Genomic DNA, 14,380 nt, shown 5'->3' on the forward strand with positions numbered 1-14,380 from the left:
GTTGCTCGCCTGGTGTCGCCGTGTTTCGTTTTGCCCTATTTAATTTGTAATTCATAGGAGCGAATGCCGGACTCTCCCAGTAAGGTCTCGGAGGGACCTTTCCTGGGAGCTCAGCGTTTGCCGCGAGCGCTTTGTGTAAGCCCTGTTAAACAGGGTTGGGACACATCGCCGCGGTCTCTGTGCTCCGCATCCTGCTCCTGAACGTCCCAGCAGCAAAAGGGACGGGAGCTGACTGTCCCCGGGGGAAGCTGGTCCGGAGCTGCTGCGCTCTCGGGGGGCAGCTGGCCCCGGGAGGGGTTTGTGCAGAAGGGGTTAATGCAGCTCCTCGCCTTTGTTAACGCAGTAAAGAGGCCGTTTACTGAACTAACAGGAAAGTTTGGAGCAGATTGCCAGCAGCTTCCTCTCGTAATCCCTGCACCAAACAGATTATGCTGTGTCTCCTTGGGAGGAAGAGCCAGGAGTGGTGTGTGACCTCTGTGGTGTGCTGTAACAATAAACCGTTTCTAATGGTTTCACCGATTCCTCTTCCAGCCTCGTGTTTTCACAGTAAATGTTTTGGATGAGCAAGACTTGCCTTCCTCCTCCTTCCCCTTCGTCCCCCCCTGCTCCTGGGAGAGATGTGGGCAGGAAACTTCAGACCAGGCTCCGTGGGCGATAGAAAAACAGCCCAGTTTGCCCGGCTGACCAGGGAGGGCTCGTCTGTACCCGCTGCAGCCGCATCCCCATAGCCCCAGCACGGCTGCGAGTCGCGTACGGAGGAGCTGGAGAGGTGTGGGACACCCTGTGCGCCCTGTTGTAGCTGCGAAGGCAGAGCAGCCCCTGCCTGTGCTGCCGGCCTGTCCCTGCCTTGTCCCTTGTCACCCTCTGGGCTCCCCAGAGAAATGGCTCCCTGGGGAAAAGGGCTCTCCCGGGCACCGGGAGCAATGGGTGCACCCCAACACTGAGCCGGGGGGCTGTTTGGAAAGGCAGCCCTCCCACCCTTGGGTTGGCGGTGAAGCTGAACTAGGAGGTATTTTTGCAAGAATTATTCTGGGATTGTTGACAAACTCGGCAATAACCAGCCTGCACCTGGATGCTGGGCTCGCGGGGAGCCTGTGGCTCCGTTGGAATCGCAGGAGGGTCCGTGTCGTCCTGGCCACGCTGGCTCTGGGTTCCCCTCCCTGGGCAGGATTTGCTGCCTGCAGCTCAGCGGGGTTGTCTCGTCGTCCCCCCCCACCCCACCATGTGTGACCGTCCCCCCTTCAAACGGGCACGGATCCCGGGGGCACCCTCTGCGGGAGCCGTAGGGCAGCACCACCTTCACGCTCGGTCCTCGAGTGCCACCACGGGGACGGGACAAGGGACCCTCGCCAGGGCTGTCTCTGAGCCACCGGCTGGTGCTTTGGCACCCGCTGATTCCTCATGGTTTTGGATTTACGTCTCTCCTGCTGTTGGGAGCAGTGGGATGCCGGCGGGTCTCCCCCACCCCCGGGGTCTATCCCTGCCGGAGGAGGTGCTGGGGGGGTCCCGTGTCCCTGGGAAAGCAGCTGCGCCGTGTTTAACGGTGTTTAATTAACACTCCCAGCACCCGCTCAGCTGTGGCAGCGGGTGGGAGCCGGCACCCCGCAGTGCGAGCTGAGCGCGGAGCTCTTCCAGCTGTGTTTTAGTTGGCCAGATGTTTAGTTAAACAGAGGAGTGTCCTCCCTCGAAGAAAGTCTTTGAGGCAGCGCTGCTCGTTGCTAATTAAACCCTGGAGAATACAGGCAACCTCACGCTGCTTCCTCTGCTCCCCCCCGGAGCCCCTCCGGTACCCCCGGCCCTGGCACGGCCCTGGCTCCTTGCCGGAGGCACCGGCAAGGTTTGGGCCACCAGACAAACGCCGCGGCAAACCAGCCAGTTACAGACAGCGCGGAGACAAAGGTGACAGCGAGTTTCAGGCCCGTCGCATTCAGAGGAGCAGTGATTTGTCGCTCCTCCCCGCACGGCTGCCGGCACCTCGGTGGCATTTCCAGCCGCCCTGGCATTTAACGTGACCTGCGTGGCAATGTGGGGTCCTGGCCCGGCCGGGGCGAGGGACGAGCGCTGCCGGTTCCCCGCTCCCCTCCACGGGGAAGGTCCCTGTCCCCAGCCGGGGGACGCTGCCTGCGGGGACCCTGCTCCTGCCGGCACCCCCGGGAGCGGGGTGAGGCCGTGGGGGAGAGGGAATTACTGCCAGCGTTACACAAGCCGCGCTGCCTTTAAATAGACTCTTATTCAACGGTGTCCGGGAGGCAGCGGAGCCGCTGGGCATCAGCGCTGTTCGGTCTCTCGCTGGGGCTTTGTTTTGCCGTTCTGCAGCCCACCCCCGCGGTGCTCGGGGAGCTGGTTTGGGGCAAAGGCTTCTCCCCCTCCTCTTCGTTAAATGGCAGCAGCCCTTTCACTGGGTGTTTAATTTAATTGTGTAGCGCAGCGACGCCGTGGCAGAGCTGTGGTAGTTTCTATGCCAACACAGCTGGATGGCGGCGCTGCCTGTGGAGCCAGAGGGGCTGCCGGCACCCCCCGGACACGGCTGCACCCCCCGACACCGGTGCGTGCCCCGCTGCCTCAAATGGTTCCTGAAACACCCACAGAAAAGAAACAGTGAGCTGAAAAATCCCGCTGGCGGCTGCTGTGCAGGCCTTTGGGCTGGGTCCCGTGCTTTTTGTCTGGGGCACCGTGCACGGGGAGGGGACGGGGGGCGGTGGGGCTGGCTCCCACCCTGCTGGGAACACCCTCACCGCATCCCCCCACCCTCTCTGGAAAACCCTGAGTCGGGATCAGGCACACAGGAGAGGTTTGCAAGGGGGTGTCTTCCATTTTCCTTCTCTTCTTCATCGCTTCGCACACCGAACTCGCCCTGCCCCGCACTGAGAGGGGGAGCCCAGGGTGCTGGGGGTGGCACGGCTGGTGGTTTGTTTTGCACTCAAAGCCTTGCAATGCCACCCCCCCTCCCCGCCCCCAGCCCCGGCTGCACGCTCAGAACCCCCGGGGAATCCGCCGCTGGCTCCTTCCTTTTCCCTGTTCGCATATTTTAAGTGGCCTGGTGTCACGCTGAGTCACCAGCCGAGAGATGGAAGAGGCTCTGGCAGAGAACAAGCCTGAGTTTTGATAGTTCAACTGTGGGAAAAAAAAAAAAAAAATCAGCGCAATTTCCTAATTAGAGCAGTGATGGGAACAAAGCAGATTTGTTAGCGAGCTGCGCGGCTGAGTTCGGGAATGTGACCTTTGCTGGCTCTTAGCGCTAGACGGGAGCTGTCGGTGTACGGCGGTGCTTGGCAGCGGCTGAAATGCTCCGGCAGTGACTGCTCTGACGTGGGAGAGCCAGAATTTCACCTTCGGGGGGAAGCCAGACCCACCGCCAGATGGGTAGAAGGAGCACGGCGAGATGGCGGTTGCCCCCCTCCCCGGTCACCCACTTCTGCTGTTTCCCCCAAAGAGGGATGGTTTCCCTGCCCCGCGGTGGAATGTGGCTCCTCCAGTCCTTTGAGAGGCCGTGGACCCGCGCTGGGTGTCCCTGCAGGTCACTGATGGTCCCCAGCCCTCGGCTGTCACCCGGCACCGGCTGCTCTCGGCACGTGCTCCCAGACGGAGTGATGCCGGGTTGCACCCGGCGCTGGAGCAAGTCGCCGCCCGACAGTTAGCGAGAGGAGGAAAGGAGTGGCGAGCGGTCCTGGGGCCGCGGCTGTGCCTTTGAACCCAGGGTAGACAACGCTCCTGCGTGACCCAGCCGCGCAGAAAGGCCGGCGGCGCCGCGCAGGGACCTGGGGGGCTGCGGGGCTGGAAGGGGAGTGGTGGGAATTGGGAGCTGTGTGCTTCGGCCCCGAGAAGCCGCGGTTCTGCTGCAGCCACGGAGCTGGTTTGGGCTGCGACAGCCTGACCCGGCCCATCGGACGCGGCCACCGACCAAGCGAACGTGGCCGAGGGTGCTGTGGGGCTGTGGGGTCTCGGACCGGAGCGGTGTTGGCTTGGTGGGAAAGGAGAGGTGACGGCGGGCAGGGAGAGGGCAGGCGATGGCAGCGGGGCCCGATCCTGTCCCTTCAGCCCCCCGTCAAGAGCCGCCGGGTCCTGCTCAGCAGCAGGGGCTGGGCAGCGTGGGGGCAGCACCCAAAGCCCTGCAGCACCCGGGGCGCCCGTGCAAGGCGTTGGCTGGAGGCGCTGCCACGCACACGTCCCCGAGTTCAGCAACGTGATGCGAAATCCCATCATGCCAATTATGCAAATCACATAAACTATTCCTGTTATTCAGAAGTATCCCCAGAGAGCTCCTTAGCGAGGTGTAGTTCGGCATTACTCACTCATGAAAGCAGGAGCCGGGGCAGCCGAGGAGCGAGAGGGGCTCGGGGCTGCGGCAGCCTGGGCGCTGGGAGGAACCGCTGGCGTTCGGGGGCTCCTCTGGAGCACGCAGCCCCACACCCCTGCCTGCTCCCACCCCGCCGTGGCTGAGCAGAGGTTGGGTTTGCTTTGGAGCAGAGATTTCTCCCTTCCAAGCCCCCCCTGGTCCCATGGAAGGCAGCATGGCCAGGGACCCGTCCGTCTCTCCCACGGCTGGTGCCGGCCCCACTGCCCCTTCCCCTGCTCCAGCAGCGACTGCCTCCCCCATCCCACTCGGTGCCTCCGCTCCCTCCATCTTCCCAGTCCCCAGCACAGCTCTCGGCATCCGCAGCGCTTTGTTCTCCCACCCACTCCCTGTTTCCTCCGTCATTCCGGCTCCTCCCTGCGCTTGCTCTCCCCAGGAGCCTCCCGGGAGAGCCGAGGCTCCGCCATCACCCCTGCCACCGCGGCTGGCTCTGCCCGCGCCCTGCCCGCAGCCATCGCCGCAGGGGCCGGCAGGGGCGCGGGGGTCTGCAGGGGCCATGCCAGCAGGTCCCCGTCCCCCCCAGCCGGGCAGTGGGCGCTGGGGGCTGCCCGGGCCGTGCTCTGCATCACCGGGTTTATGTCACCACCCCAGCTTTGACGCGGGCAGCAAGAGTGTCCCAACCACCCACCACCAAAGCGCTGCCTTCGGCGTCCCACGCCCTCAGAGGATGCGGGAGCAGGCGTGGGGGCGTCCTGGGGTCCGTCCCTAGAGCTGTGCCAGCCCTGCCAGCGCCTCCCCCAGCCCACTCTCCCTCCCCATGGCCACCGCTTATTTTATTGCCATTAGTGACCCCGGTGACGAGACCTGACCCCAGCTGCAGCACCGAGCCGCTGCTCCGGAAAGGATGGTGATGGTGGAGCTGCATCCCGACACCTGGGGTGTCCCTCGCCCAAAGCAGGGCCATGCTCCGGGGCAGGGAGCAGCACAGCTAAAGAGCTGCGGTGCCACATCCCTGAGCAAAACAGTTCCTGGTATACAAATACCTGGAAACAGCAACTTTCACTGCGGGGAGTCAGGTTCGGATGCTGCTTCCAACGGCATTAGGGAAAACCTGCTCGGGATGACTGGGGGCGGTTACTCCTCTCCGCCGTGCCTCAGTTTCCTCCTTTGAGAACTGAGCCCGACCCGCCGCGAGTCCTCACAAAGCGCGAGGCAGGAGCTGGAAACCGCTGTCACCGCTGACTCTGCGCTGGGTTTCAGTGCTGCAGCTCCCACCCGCTCAAAGAAGAGCCTGAATTGTTCATCCTTTGCTAATCCGCAATAAAAGGCTTTACTCGAGTTGCGGTGGTGCTCGGGGGGGGGTTTAGCCGGCCGAGAGCCGCTGGCCCAGGCAGGGAATCTCCAGTTCTGTGACAACTCTTAAGTCCTGACCCTGCGGGTGCAAACTCGCGTGTGCCTCGAGGCAGCAGAGGGCCGACACGCTGGAGGTGGCACATCCAAAGTTGCACACTCGCCGTTGCACGCTCGAGGGACGTGGAGCCCGCGGTGGTGGAGGGACCAGCGCTCACCGGTACGAACGGTGACGGGTACCAGCGGGCACCGCCGCCGTTCTTGGCGGCGTCCCGGTGAGTGCCGTCTGGGAAAAGCCAAGCCGTGGTTTGGGGGGTGGCTCCGGAGATCTGGGCATTGGCGTGGGGTTCCCTGCCCCGGCTCCCACGGAGGTTGGTGAGGTGCTCGAATAAAAGCGGCGTTGAGGAGGAGCCCCCCCTTGCTCGGCAGAGAGCCGGGGAGGCTGGGGTCCGGGCTCAGCAAGGCGGATGGGGAAAAGCGCCGGCTTGGTTTTACTCAGACCCGTGGGGCTGATCCCCAGTGACCCCCAGATGTCAGAAAAATCACATTTAAATTATTTTAGAAATAACTAACTCCTGGCATGGAAGGGAGAGGGCTCGCAGCTGACTGCGCCGCGGCAGCGCTTAGGGCTCTGATGGGGAAGCCATCTGCCCGAGACAGAAATCCGGAAATTTCCTGGTAATCTCATTAACAAGTCGACACTCGCAGGTACGCGCCTGCCCCGAGCCGTTCGCAGGGGTCACTGGGGGGTGGGGGGTTTATCCTCCCCTTTCAGCACGTAGCAAAAAGGAGGCAAAGGGACCGAAGGGCCATGGGTGCCGCCAGCCCGAGGTTGTGGCCGTCTTCCTTCCAGGTGTCGAGGAGAACGCAGCGACCGCCCGGAGCCCTTGCCGGAGCCTGCAGCTGCCGGGACACCCGCACTGGAGCTGCAGCTCCCGGCAGAGGTGCGGGAGGTTGGTTGGAGCAGAGGGTTACACCCCTGTTTCCTCCTCTCTGTATCAACGGGTGACATGTCACCCTCAGAGCTACGAGGGTGCCACCTTTGTTTTTCCTCTCTCCCCTCTGTCACAGGAGGCTTTCCTGAGGCGCTGAGGACGCGGCGGCTCCTGTTGACCCTGGGCAGCTTCGTCCTCCCCTCCCTGGGCAGCTATGTCGCCCTGCAGCCACCTCCCTCCCTGCGGCCCCGTGCAGCCACCGCACCCGCCGCCGCGGGTTTCGGTGAGTGGCGAGAGCGATCCTGCCCCGCCGGAACCCCAGAGGAGCTGGTGGCTCTGCCGGCGCGGGCCGAGGGAGCGGTGCCTACGCGGGCACCCCCTGTCCCCCTGGAGCCCGTTGCCTGTCCCCGCTGCCCCGTGTCACCGCTGCCCTCGGCCATCGCTGCCCCGCTGCGGCGCTCAGGGGCGCGTGACCCGGCCGGGAGAGAGCTGGCGTGATGCCACGCTGGTAATTAAGAAGGAACCTAATGAAACTTCAAAAATAGCACAATTTCCTCCCCACACCTGCAGCCGAGCGGGGTGGATTACATAAACTGGGGTTGCCACAGCAACTTCGCTCCACCCGGGGCTGGAGGTGGCCGGTGCCGCGTGTGCCGATGCGCCGTCACCCCAGGAGAGACCCCCACCTCTCAGAGGGGAGGGATGGCTCCGGGGACGGAGCTCCAGGGCTGGCGGGGCCATCACGGCGGGCTGCCGCCTGTTTATCCCACTGGTGTTCAAGGCCCGGCGTGTGTGTGTGTGGGGGGTGTCCCACGTTGTGCCCACCAGGTTTTGCTTCTCCGGCGCGGCCCCCGCAGTGGAAGGTCCCTGCCTTCCGAAAGGGCACGGGAAGCGTCGGGAGGTGCCGTGGGAATTTAGGTAACCCGCGAGGGACTCTGCCACCATGGTTACCCTGGGCACGCTCCAGCTGCCGCCGGGCCCCGGGGAGTGAATCACCCTGACAAAACGACAGCTAGCAACAAAAAGCCCAACAAAAAAAAAAAAAAAAACAAAATAGAAGGCAATCAAAGCAAATGTTACGGCACGAGGCAACGGCAGGTTTTTCCTGCCACGAATTCCCAGGGGTGCTCCGGGTGGCTGCGGGGCGGCAGCTCTGCCCTGGGCTCCGGCACGGCCCCGCGGGCACCAGCAGCACGGACCAGCCCCGGGAGGCCGTTGCCCATCGAGACTTTTTTTTAACATGGGAAAAGCCAGGGACCACTATAATTTGGCAAATCTTAACGTAAGACCAAGAAATCACTGCCTGCTTCCAGCCGAAGACCCGCTTTGGGAGCAGGGAGGGTAACGAGGGAGAAAGGTTTTCGGCACTCCAGTTTCCTGGGGATAAAGAGAAGCAGAGGATGGGAAGAAAGTGGAGCGGCTGTCTCAGAGCAGGCCTAGATGCGAGAGATTCTCTGAGGGTCGTCCCAAAAGGCCTCTTTTATTATGAGAAATTACAAATCCTTTTATCTTCTTCACCAGAGGAACAGCTTGTTTGAATTGCTGGGCTGTCACACTGGAATTAGATGCAAGAACCCCCCACATCCATGACGTAGCGAAGAACTTACATAACGTAACTAAAAATAAGGTGATGGAGATGCGGGTAGAGGCACCCTCTTCCCGGACGCTCGAGCTGAAATCCTTTGCTGGCACTGGAAAGCCAGCGAGGTGCCGGTGTCCGGCCGAGGCAGCAGCATCCCAGAGCCAACCCAGCTCGGGACGGAGCAGGCTCGAGCGGGGAAGGGGCACTGCAAGGTCCCTGTGTTGGCACAGCCGGGCATCCCTTCTGGGAACGTCTCCCATGGCAGCCTTGTTCCCGGCCGGCCCTGAGGTTATGTCCCATCACCGCTCCTCTTTCTCAGCTCTCATGGGAAAGTGTTAGCCAGCTGCTCCAGAAAAATGAGAAAAACCCTTCCCAGGGGTCGTAAATTCTTCCCTGTCCTTTGGAGTGTGAAACCTCTGAGGGGGTAGAAGGCAAAACGGGACCCAAATGTGGCCAGAGTGAGCAGTTGCCTTCGGTGGCCCCCCTGCTCCTCCGCGGGCTGGGATGGAGAGCGGGAGGCAGCAAGGGGAATAGAAACAGGAGGTTTGGGGCCAAGGTATCGACCGTCTCGGGTACTTGGGCTGCTTGTTCTTGGAATTGATGGAGGGAGAAAAACACACTCGGCTGCTTAACTGTTTCACCACTTCTCGCAGCAGAGAGGAGGGAGAGGAGGGAGAGGAGGGCTTGAGCCGACGGCCAGGACAAGGACACCAGCGTCAGTTTGTGCCTGGTGCCCTTCAGATATTCCTCATCTGTACGGCCACAGGCACAGGGACACTCCGGCAGCTGTGGTGGGGAGGGCTGCAAAGGCAGGGGGACGCGGGGCGCTGGCTCCGGGACACAGCCCCGCTCCTCACGTCCCTCGGGACCTGTGCAAATGTGGCTGCTGTGGCCTGAGGGACGGGAAGGTCGGGGATCCACAGCTTCACCGTCCCACAGGGACCTGCCGACTGGCAGGGCTGGCGAGGGCCTCCCGGGGGAATCCCGGTGCCTGCGGGGTGACGAGTTGTGAGCCCAGCTCTCCCGGCTGGCCAGGCGGTGGGACAGTGTGAGGACAGCAAGGGGACAGCGAGGGGGCAACGAGGAGACAGGCGGGGGCTGCCTCTCCTCCTGCTTGGGCTGGTTGCCCCAGGCCGAGCCCTGCTCCGGGCTGAGGACAAGCACCGTGAGGTGCCGTGGGGGGACTGCTCACCCCACCTCTGCTCTCCTGGACGGCGCCCCCGTCTTTCCCCCAACACCCTGCAAACCCACGGCTGCTCTTCTCCCCACCCACACTGTGAACGGAGCACAGCACCGGGCCTGGGGGGGTACCGTGAGGGTGGGGGGTACAGCAGGGACTGTGGCATGAGGTATCTCAGGGATGTGGGGTACAGCAGGAGATACAGGATGGGGTAAAGTGGGGGTAGAGTGTGGAGTATCGTGGGCTACAGTAAGGGGTATGGTAGGGGGCGTAGGATAGGTTATGGGGCATAGTGGGGATGTGGGATGGGGAATGGGGTATGGGATGGAGTACAGGACAGGGAATGGGGTATGGGATGGGGAATGGGGTACCGGAGGGGTATGGGACAGGGAATGGGGTGCAGGATGGGGAATGGAGTATGGGATGGAGAAGGGGATATGGGATGTGGAATGGGGTATGGAGGGGTACGGGATAGGGAATAGGGTACAGGATGGGGAATGGGGTATGGGATGGGGTACGGGATGAGGAATGGGGTATGGGATGGGGAACAGGGTACGGGATGAGGAATGGGGTACGGGATGGTAAACGATACGGGGAATGGGGAATGGGATGGGGTATGGGATGGGGAACGGGGTACAGGATGGGGTATGGAATGGGGCATAGCGGGGTACAGGAGGCGGGTTATGGGGGGGGGAAGCACGCTGCATCCCCCCCTGCCCCCCGGGCTCGCAGCCCTCCCGCCCCCGGCCGCGCTCGGCGCTGCCCCTCCGCCCCGTCCGGTCCCGTCCCGCCCCGTCCCGCCCCGTCCCGCCGCCCCGGCAGCTCCCGGCCGGGCCCGGCGGCTCCTCCCCGCGGGGCGGGACAGGGCGGGCGGCGGCCCCGGCAGCTGATAAAAGGCGTCGCGGGCTCCGCTCCGCGCTGTTCTCCGCGCCCGCCGCCGGCTCCGCGCCCCGCCGCCGCCGCCCATGGTGCTGCCCGGCCCGCCCGCCATGTCCCGCTCCGAGGAGGTGCACCGGCTCACCGAGAATGTCTACAAGGTCAGCCCGGCAACAGGTGCCGGCCCCGGGGGCACCGCTGCCGTGTATTTGCGGGTTTGGGTGGTTTCCCCCCCCCCTTTTATTTTAATTTTTTTTCCCCACCCCCATCCTCCGCGGGGGCGGCGGGAGGAGGCGCCGCGGCCGCCCCCGCTCCATCCCCGGGGCTGCGCTCGGGATGCCGGCACGGAGCGACCGGGGCGCCGGCGGTACCGGAGCCCTGGAGAGGGGAACGGGGACCCCTCCGAGCACCCTCCCCCCCCTCCCCGGTCGCCGAGCTGTGGGGGAGCCCCCCCGGGGGGCGGGGAGGGGAGGGCGTGGGAATTTGTCTCATCCCCCGGATTGTCCCCAAATCACCTCGGGCCGGGGCCGGGCTGCGGCCACTCGCGTTCCTGCCGCAATTAACAGCGATCGGAGCCGTCTCCCTGCCCCGGTTGCAGCCCGAGTTTGTCAATCTCTCGGCGTTTTTTTTTTTTCCCCTCTCTGCTTTGCTCCCGGTGCCATGAGAAAAATAAAATAATTTATGTGCTTTAATTTTCCTCGCGAAGGAAGTGGTTTCTGCTCCGCTGGGTTCTGCGACTGAGTCTAATAAAACCTTTCTAGCCTAACATGTAATGCAGGATGTCATTTGTTAAACTGGAAAGCTTGCACGATTTCCTGCGATTTAAGTGGTTAGATTGAGTTACCTGGGAGCAGTAAGCAGAAAAAAAACCAAAAAAACAAAACAACCCAAAACTCTGATAGAAAAAATTTAGTACAAAACAATACCAAGGTGGTAAAGTTCTAAAGTCTCGGGGCTTGGGATCCTGGGGCATAGCAGATGTTCGGATGGAGCGAATGGCACCTGGAGTTGTGGCCACTCGGGATGTAGAGCTGGTCTGCCAATGGAGCTGCCTGGCCATGGTGGGGGCCTGGGTGTCTGGGATCCTTCCTGCCCCACTGAATGCGGCTGAGGTCCCTGGACTCATGGCCCTGTGGGTTCCTCTTGGACTGGAGGGACAGAGCCAACCCCGTGGGGTGTCAATGCCATCGGGCTCCCTCGCATGGCTTGGCCACCGGAGCTCCCCTGGACTGAGCAATGGTGGGGTCGGTCTGGGGACATTTGCTGGGAACAGTTTCAGCTGGTGACTCAGTTGTTGTTTGAGGTGTGTTGTCCTCGAAGAACTGTGCTAATAACAGGTTTGTGGAGCAGGTCACAATTTCCCCAGGCGCAGCCCAGGAAGGAGCGTGTGGGGTGGATTGTGCCATCGCAACCACTGCGCTTAAATGAAGCTCGTTGCCCTGAGAAATGAGGGGTGAAGGGTGGGTGCTGGCTGGGCTCTTCTCTTGCCTCTGACCATCGGCTTCGTCATTGCTGTGCCGCGTGAGCCGCGGGTTTAGGGATGGAGCAGAGCGCCCTTGGCCCAGAGCAAGTGGCAGCGCCATCGCCATTGAAGCCTGGCTGATGTGGCTGAAGCGCAGAGGGTGCACAGGGGCCCCAAGAGCCAAAGATGGACTTGAGGAGTCCAGAGGTCTCCATCAGTTGGTGAATGCTTCAATTTTTCAGTATTTTAGTGGGAGCAGCAGGGGTGTAGGGAGCAAGGATGTGGAGCTGGAGGCTGGTCTCATGGTTTGACCCAACTTCAGTGTCTCTGCGCTGGCAGCTGGAGGAGGATGGTCCTGACCCTGCCTTTCCTGCAGAGAATGAAGAGCCTTTTCTCCTCTGAAGATGCTTTTCTTGGTCTCTGGAGATGTGTGGCATGGCGTGTGTGCAGGAACCCGCTGTTTGCCTCTTTCTTTGAGGGTTTCTGTGACCTCCTGGAGCCCAGCGTGAGGGCTGGAGGCTCAGGGGCTGTGCGGACTCTCCAGAGCTCTCTAAGCTTTGGAGTCTCCCAGTCCAAAACCAGCTCCAGTGCTTCACATCCCCATTGACCAAGTAAGTTTTTTGACCCATGCTTTTCAGGCGTGTGCAGTAGCCGGAGCACCGCTGTGGTCAGGAGGAGAGAACCCCCCAGGACAGGGGGTGATGCTGAGGATCCAGCAGCGGCCGGACCAGGGGATCGAGCCCGTTCCTGCGAGGTCCGGAGCGGGAGCCGGCAGCTCCCTGTGCCAGGCACCATCTCCCGCGCAGGCTTTCCCGGGGCGTTCTGCTCGGGAAGCCCATTGTAATCATTTTCCAGAACCGGTGCTCGCCCTCGGAGTGACTGTGCTAATGAGATGGTGGAGGAGCTGTCAGCCGCCCCCTTGCCGATGCTGCCACTACAGGCAGCTGCCTACACATGTGTAGTAATTACAGAGGGAGACGGAGGCTGCTGGCACCTCCTGCCAACGCGATCCCACCTCCCCTGGCGCTGATTCACTCCGGGACCCCGTGGCAGCTGCCGGGCGCGGGGTCAGCAGCTCCCCGGGCACCGCTCGTCCCTCGCGCGGGACCGTCCGCATGCAGAAGGGAGGCACTGGCAATTCTTCCATCCTTCCTTCCCTTGAAGACAAATCAGTCTCGTTTATGACAGATTAGATTAGCGCTGTTTACAGGCTAACCTCCATTTCATTTTAAAGCAATTTCTTCGTGTGGAAGATTGTTCTGCAATGGTGTATGAATAGCTCCGCGTTTGAAGAGGTGTTTGCTTAAAAACACCCCAAACTCGAAGCCTAATTGTCTTGCACAAACGCAGGCATAATTCCTGATAGTCGTTTGCTGCACATCGGCTGTAATAAATGTTATTGCCGGCTTAACAGCCTTTTGCCTCATTATCTCCAAGTCCAGAGGGAAGGGGAGCGATTCCTGCTCAAGTGAATCAGAAGGGAACTTGTGGGTGGCTCGGTGTGTTTGGCAGCGGAGGGACGATGCGGTGTGGCAGCGGAGGCAGGAGCTGGCCCCCGGCATCAGGCTGTGCCACCCCCGAGCTCCGTGTGCCGTGGTCCCTGCGCGGGGGCTCTGAGCTGAGCGGGGCGGGCGGTGGGTGCCGGTGTCGCCGGGGAGCGGGTCCAGCGATGCAATTGCCTTCCCAGCAATAAGTGCGGAGGGCGGTGGGGGGACGTCAGGCTTATCGTCCCGTAGCGAGCAGGGCCCGGGGCTGCGGTGTTTCTACAGGGCACCACGCTTTTGCCAGGGCTGCATCTTTGTAGGCGCCTCGGCTCTGCAGCCGAGCTGGCATGGAGCGAGGCTCCGCGCTCCCGGGGGTGGTGGGGGCTGCGCCAGCCCCTCTGCCTGCGCTGCTGCGGGCTGCAGGGGGGGTTCTGACCTCTGCCGAGATGGAACGTCTCCAGGCTGCTGAACCTCGTGGGTTAAGAAGTGTTATAAAGCAGGTAGCTCCCGACTTGCCGGAGGTGCCCCCACTCGCTGCCCGTGGGGGATGCTGCTCCCTGGCATGGAGGCAGCCGCTGGCGTCGCCTTCAGTGCCTTGTTGTGTTGACTCTGGTCGTGGCCATGGTTTCACTGCCTGGCTGCTCGTGGGGCATCTCCTGTGCTGAGCTCGTCAGGCTGAAGCCTTTGGCTGAGCCGAGCCCCTTGGTGCGGGGTCTGTGGGAAGGGGCTGGGTGACACCCCCCCACACCCCCTTCCCGGCCTGGCAGCGGTGATCCCAATGCCGGGGGGCTGGGGACGGGTCTGCCTTGTGGGGTGGCTGCTGGTGGGTACTGGTGGGGTGTTCCCCAGCCATGCTGGGGGGGCTCTGTACACCATGCGGGTCCCCATTCCACTTTCCTTCAAGCCCAGACCCCAGTTACAAAATATTCAAAGCTCTTGCTGTGGAACTGGGTTCCCTTCATCCTCTGACACCATGGCTAGTAGGAACTAAATGCCTTTAGGTGGGGACCCTGGTGGTTTTTTCCCCCGATTCCCTTGCTCCTGAGCTCTTTCTGCAGTAAAGATCGTGCTGAGCGCTGGTCTGGCCTTGGGGAGGACCCTGTGCGAGCCCCAGCCGGAGGACGGTGGCCCAGCCGTTCCCGCTGGCTGGGAGGGAGCTGCGGGATGAGGTGGGGATGCGGCACAGCAGCCGTGAGCAGCCCGGGTTGTGAAACGCT

General features: G+C 62.4%; 1 protein-coding gene across 8 annotated transcripts in view; it reads left to right on the forward strand.

The window, feature by feature from the left end:
• Window positions 1-10,248: 10,248 nt before the first annotated feature.
• Window positions 10,249-14,380, forward strand: part of BAIAP2 (BAR/IMD domain containing adaptor protein 2) — a 47,900-nt gene continuing 43,768 nt past the window's right edge. For all 8 annotated transcript variants that reach the window (XM_054221711.1, XM_054221710.1, XM_054221714.1 and 5 more), the window contains exon 1: window positions 10,249-10,378. In XM_054221711.1, the coding sequence (XP_054077686.1) occupies window positions 10,307-10,378 (72 nt within the window). In that variant the 5' untranslated portion in view covers window positions 10,249-10,306. The remainder of the gene's footprint in view (window positions 10,379-14,380) is intronic.

This window comes from Rissa tridactyla, chromosome 15, assembly GCF_028500815.1.
Source record: "Rissa tridactyla isolate bRisTri1 chromosome 15, bRisTri1.patW.cur.20221130, whole genome shotgun sequence".
NCBI classification, from domain to species: domain Eukaryota; kingdom Metazoa; phylum Chordata; class Aves; order Charadriiformes; family Laridae; genus Rissa; species Rissa tridactyla.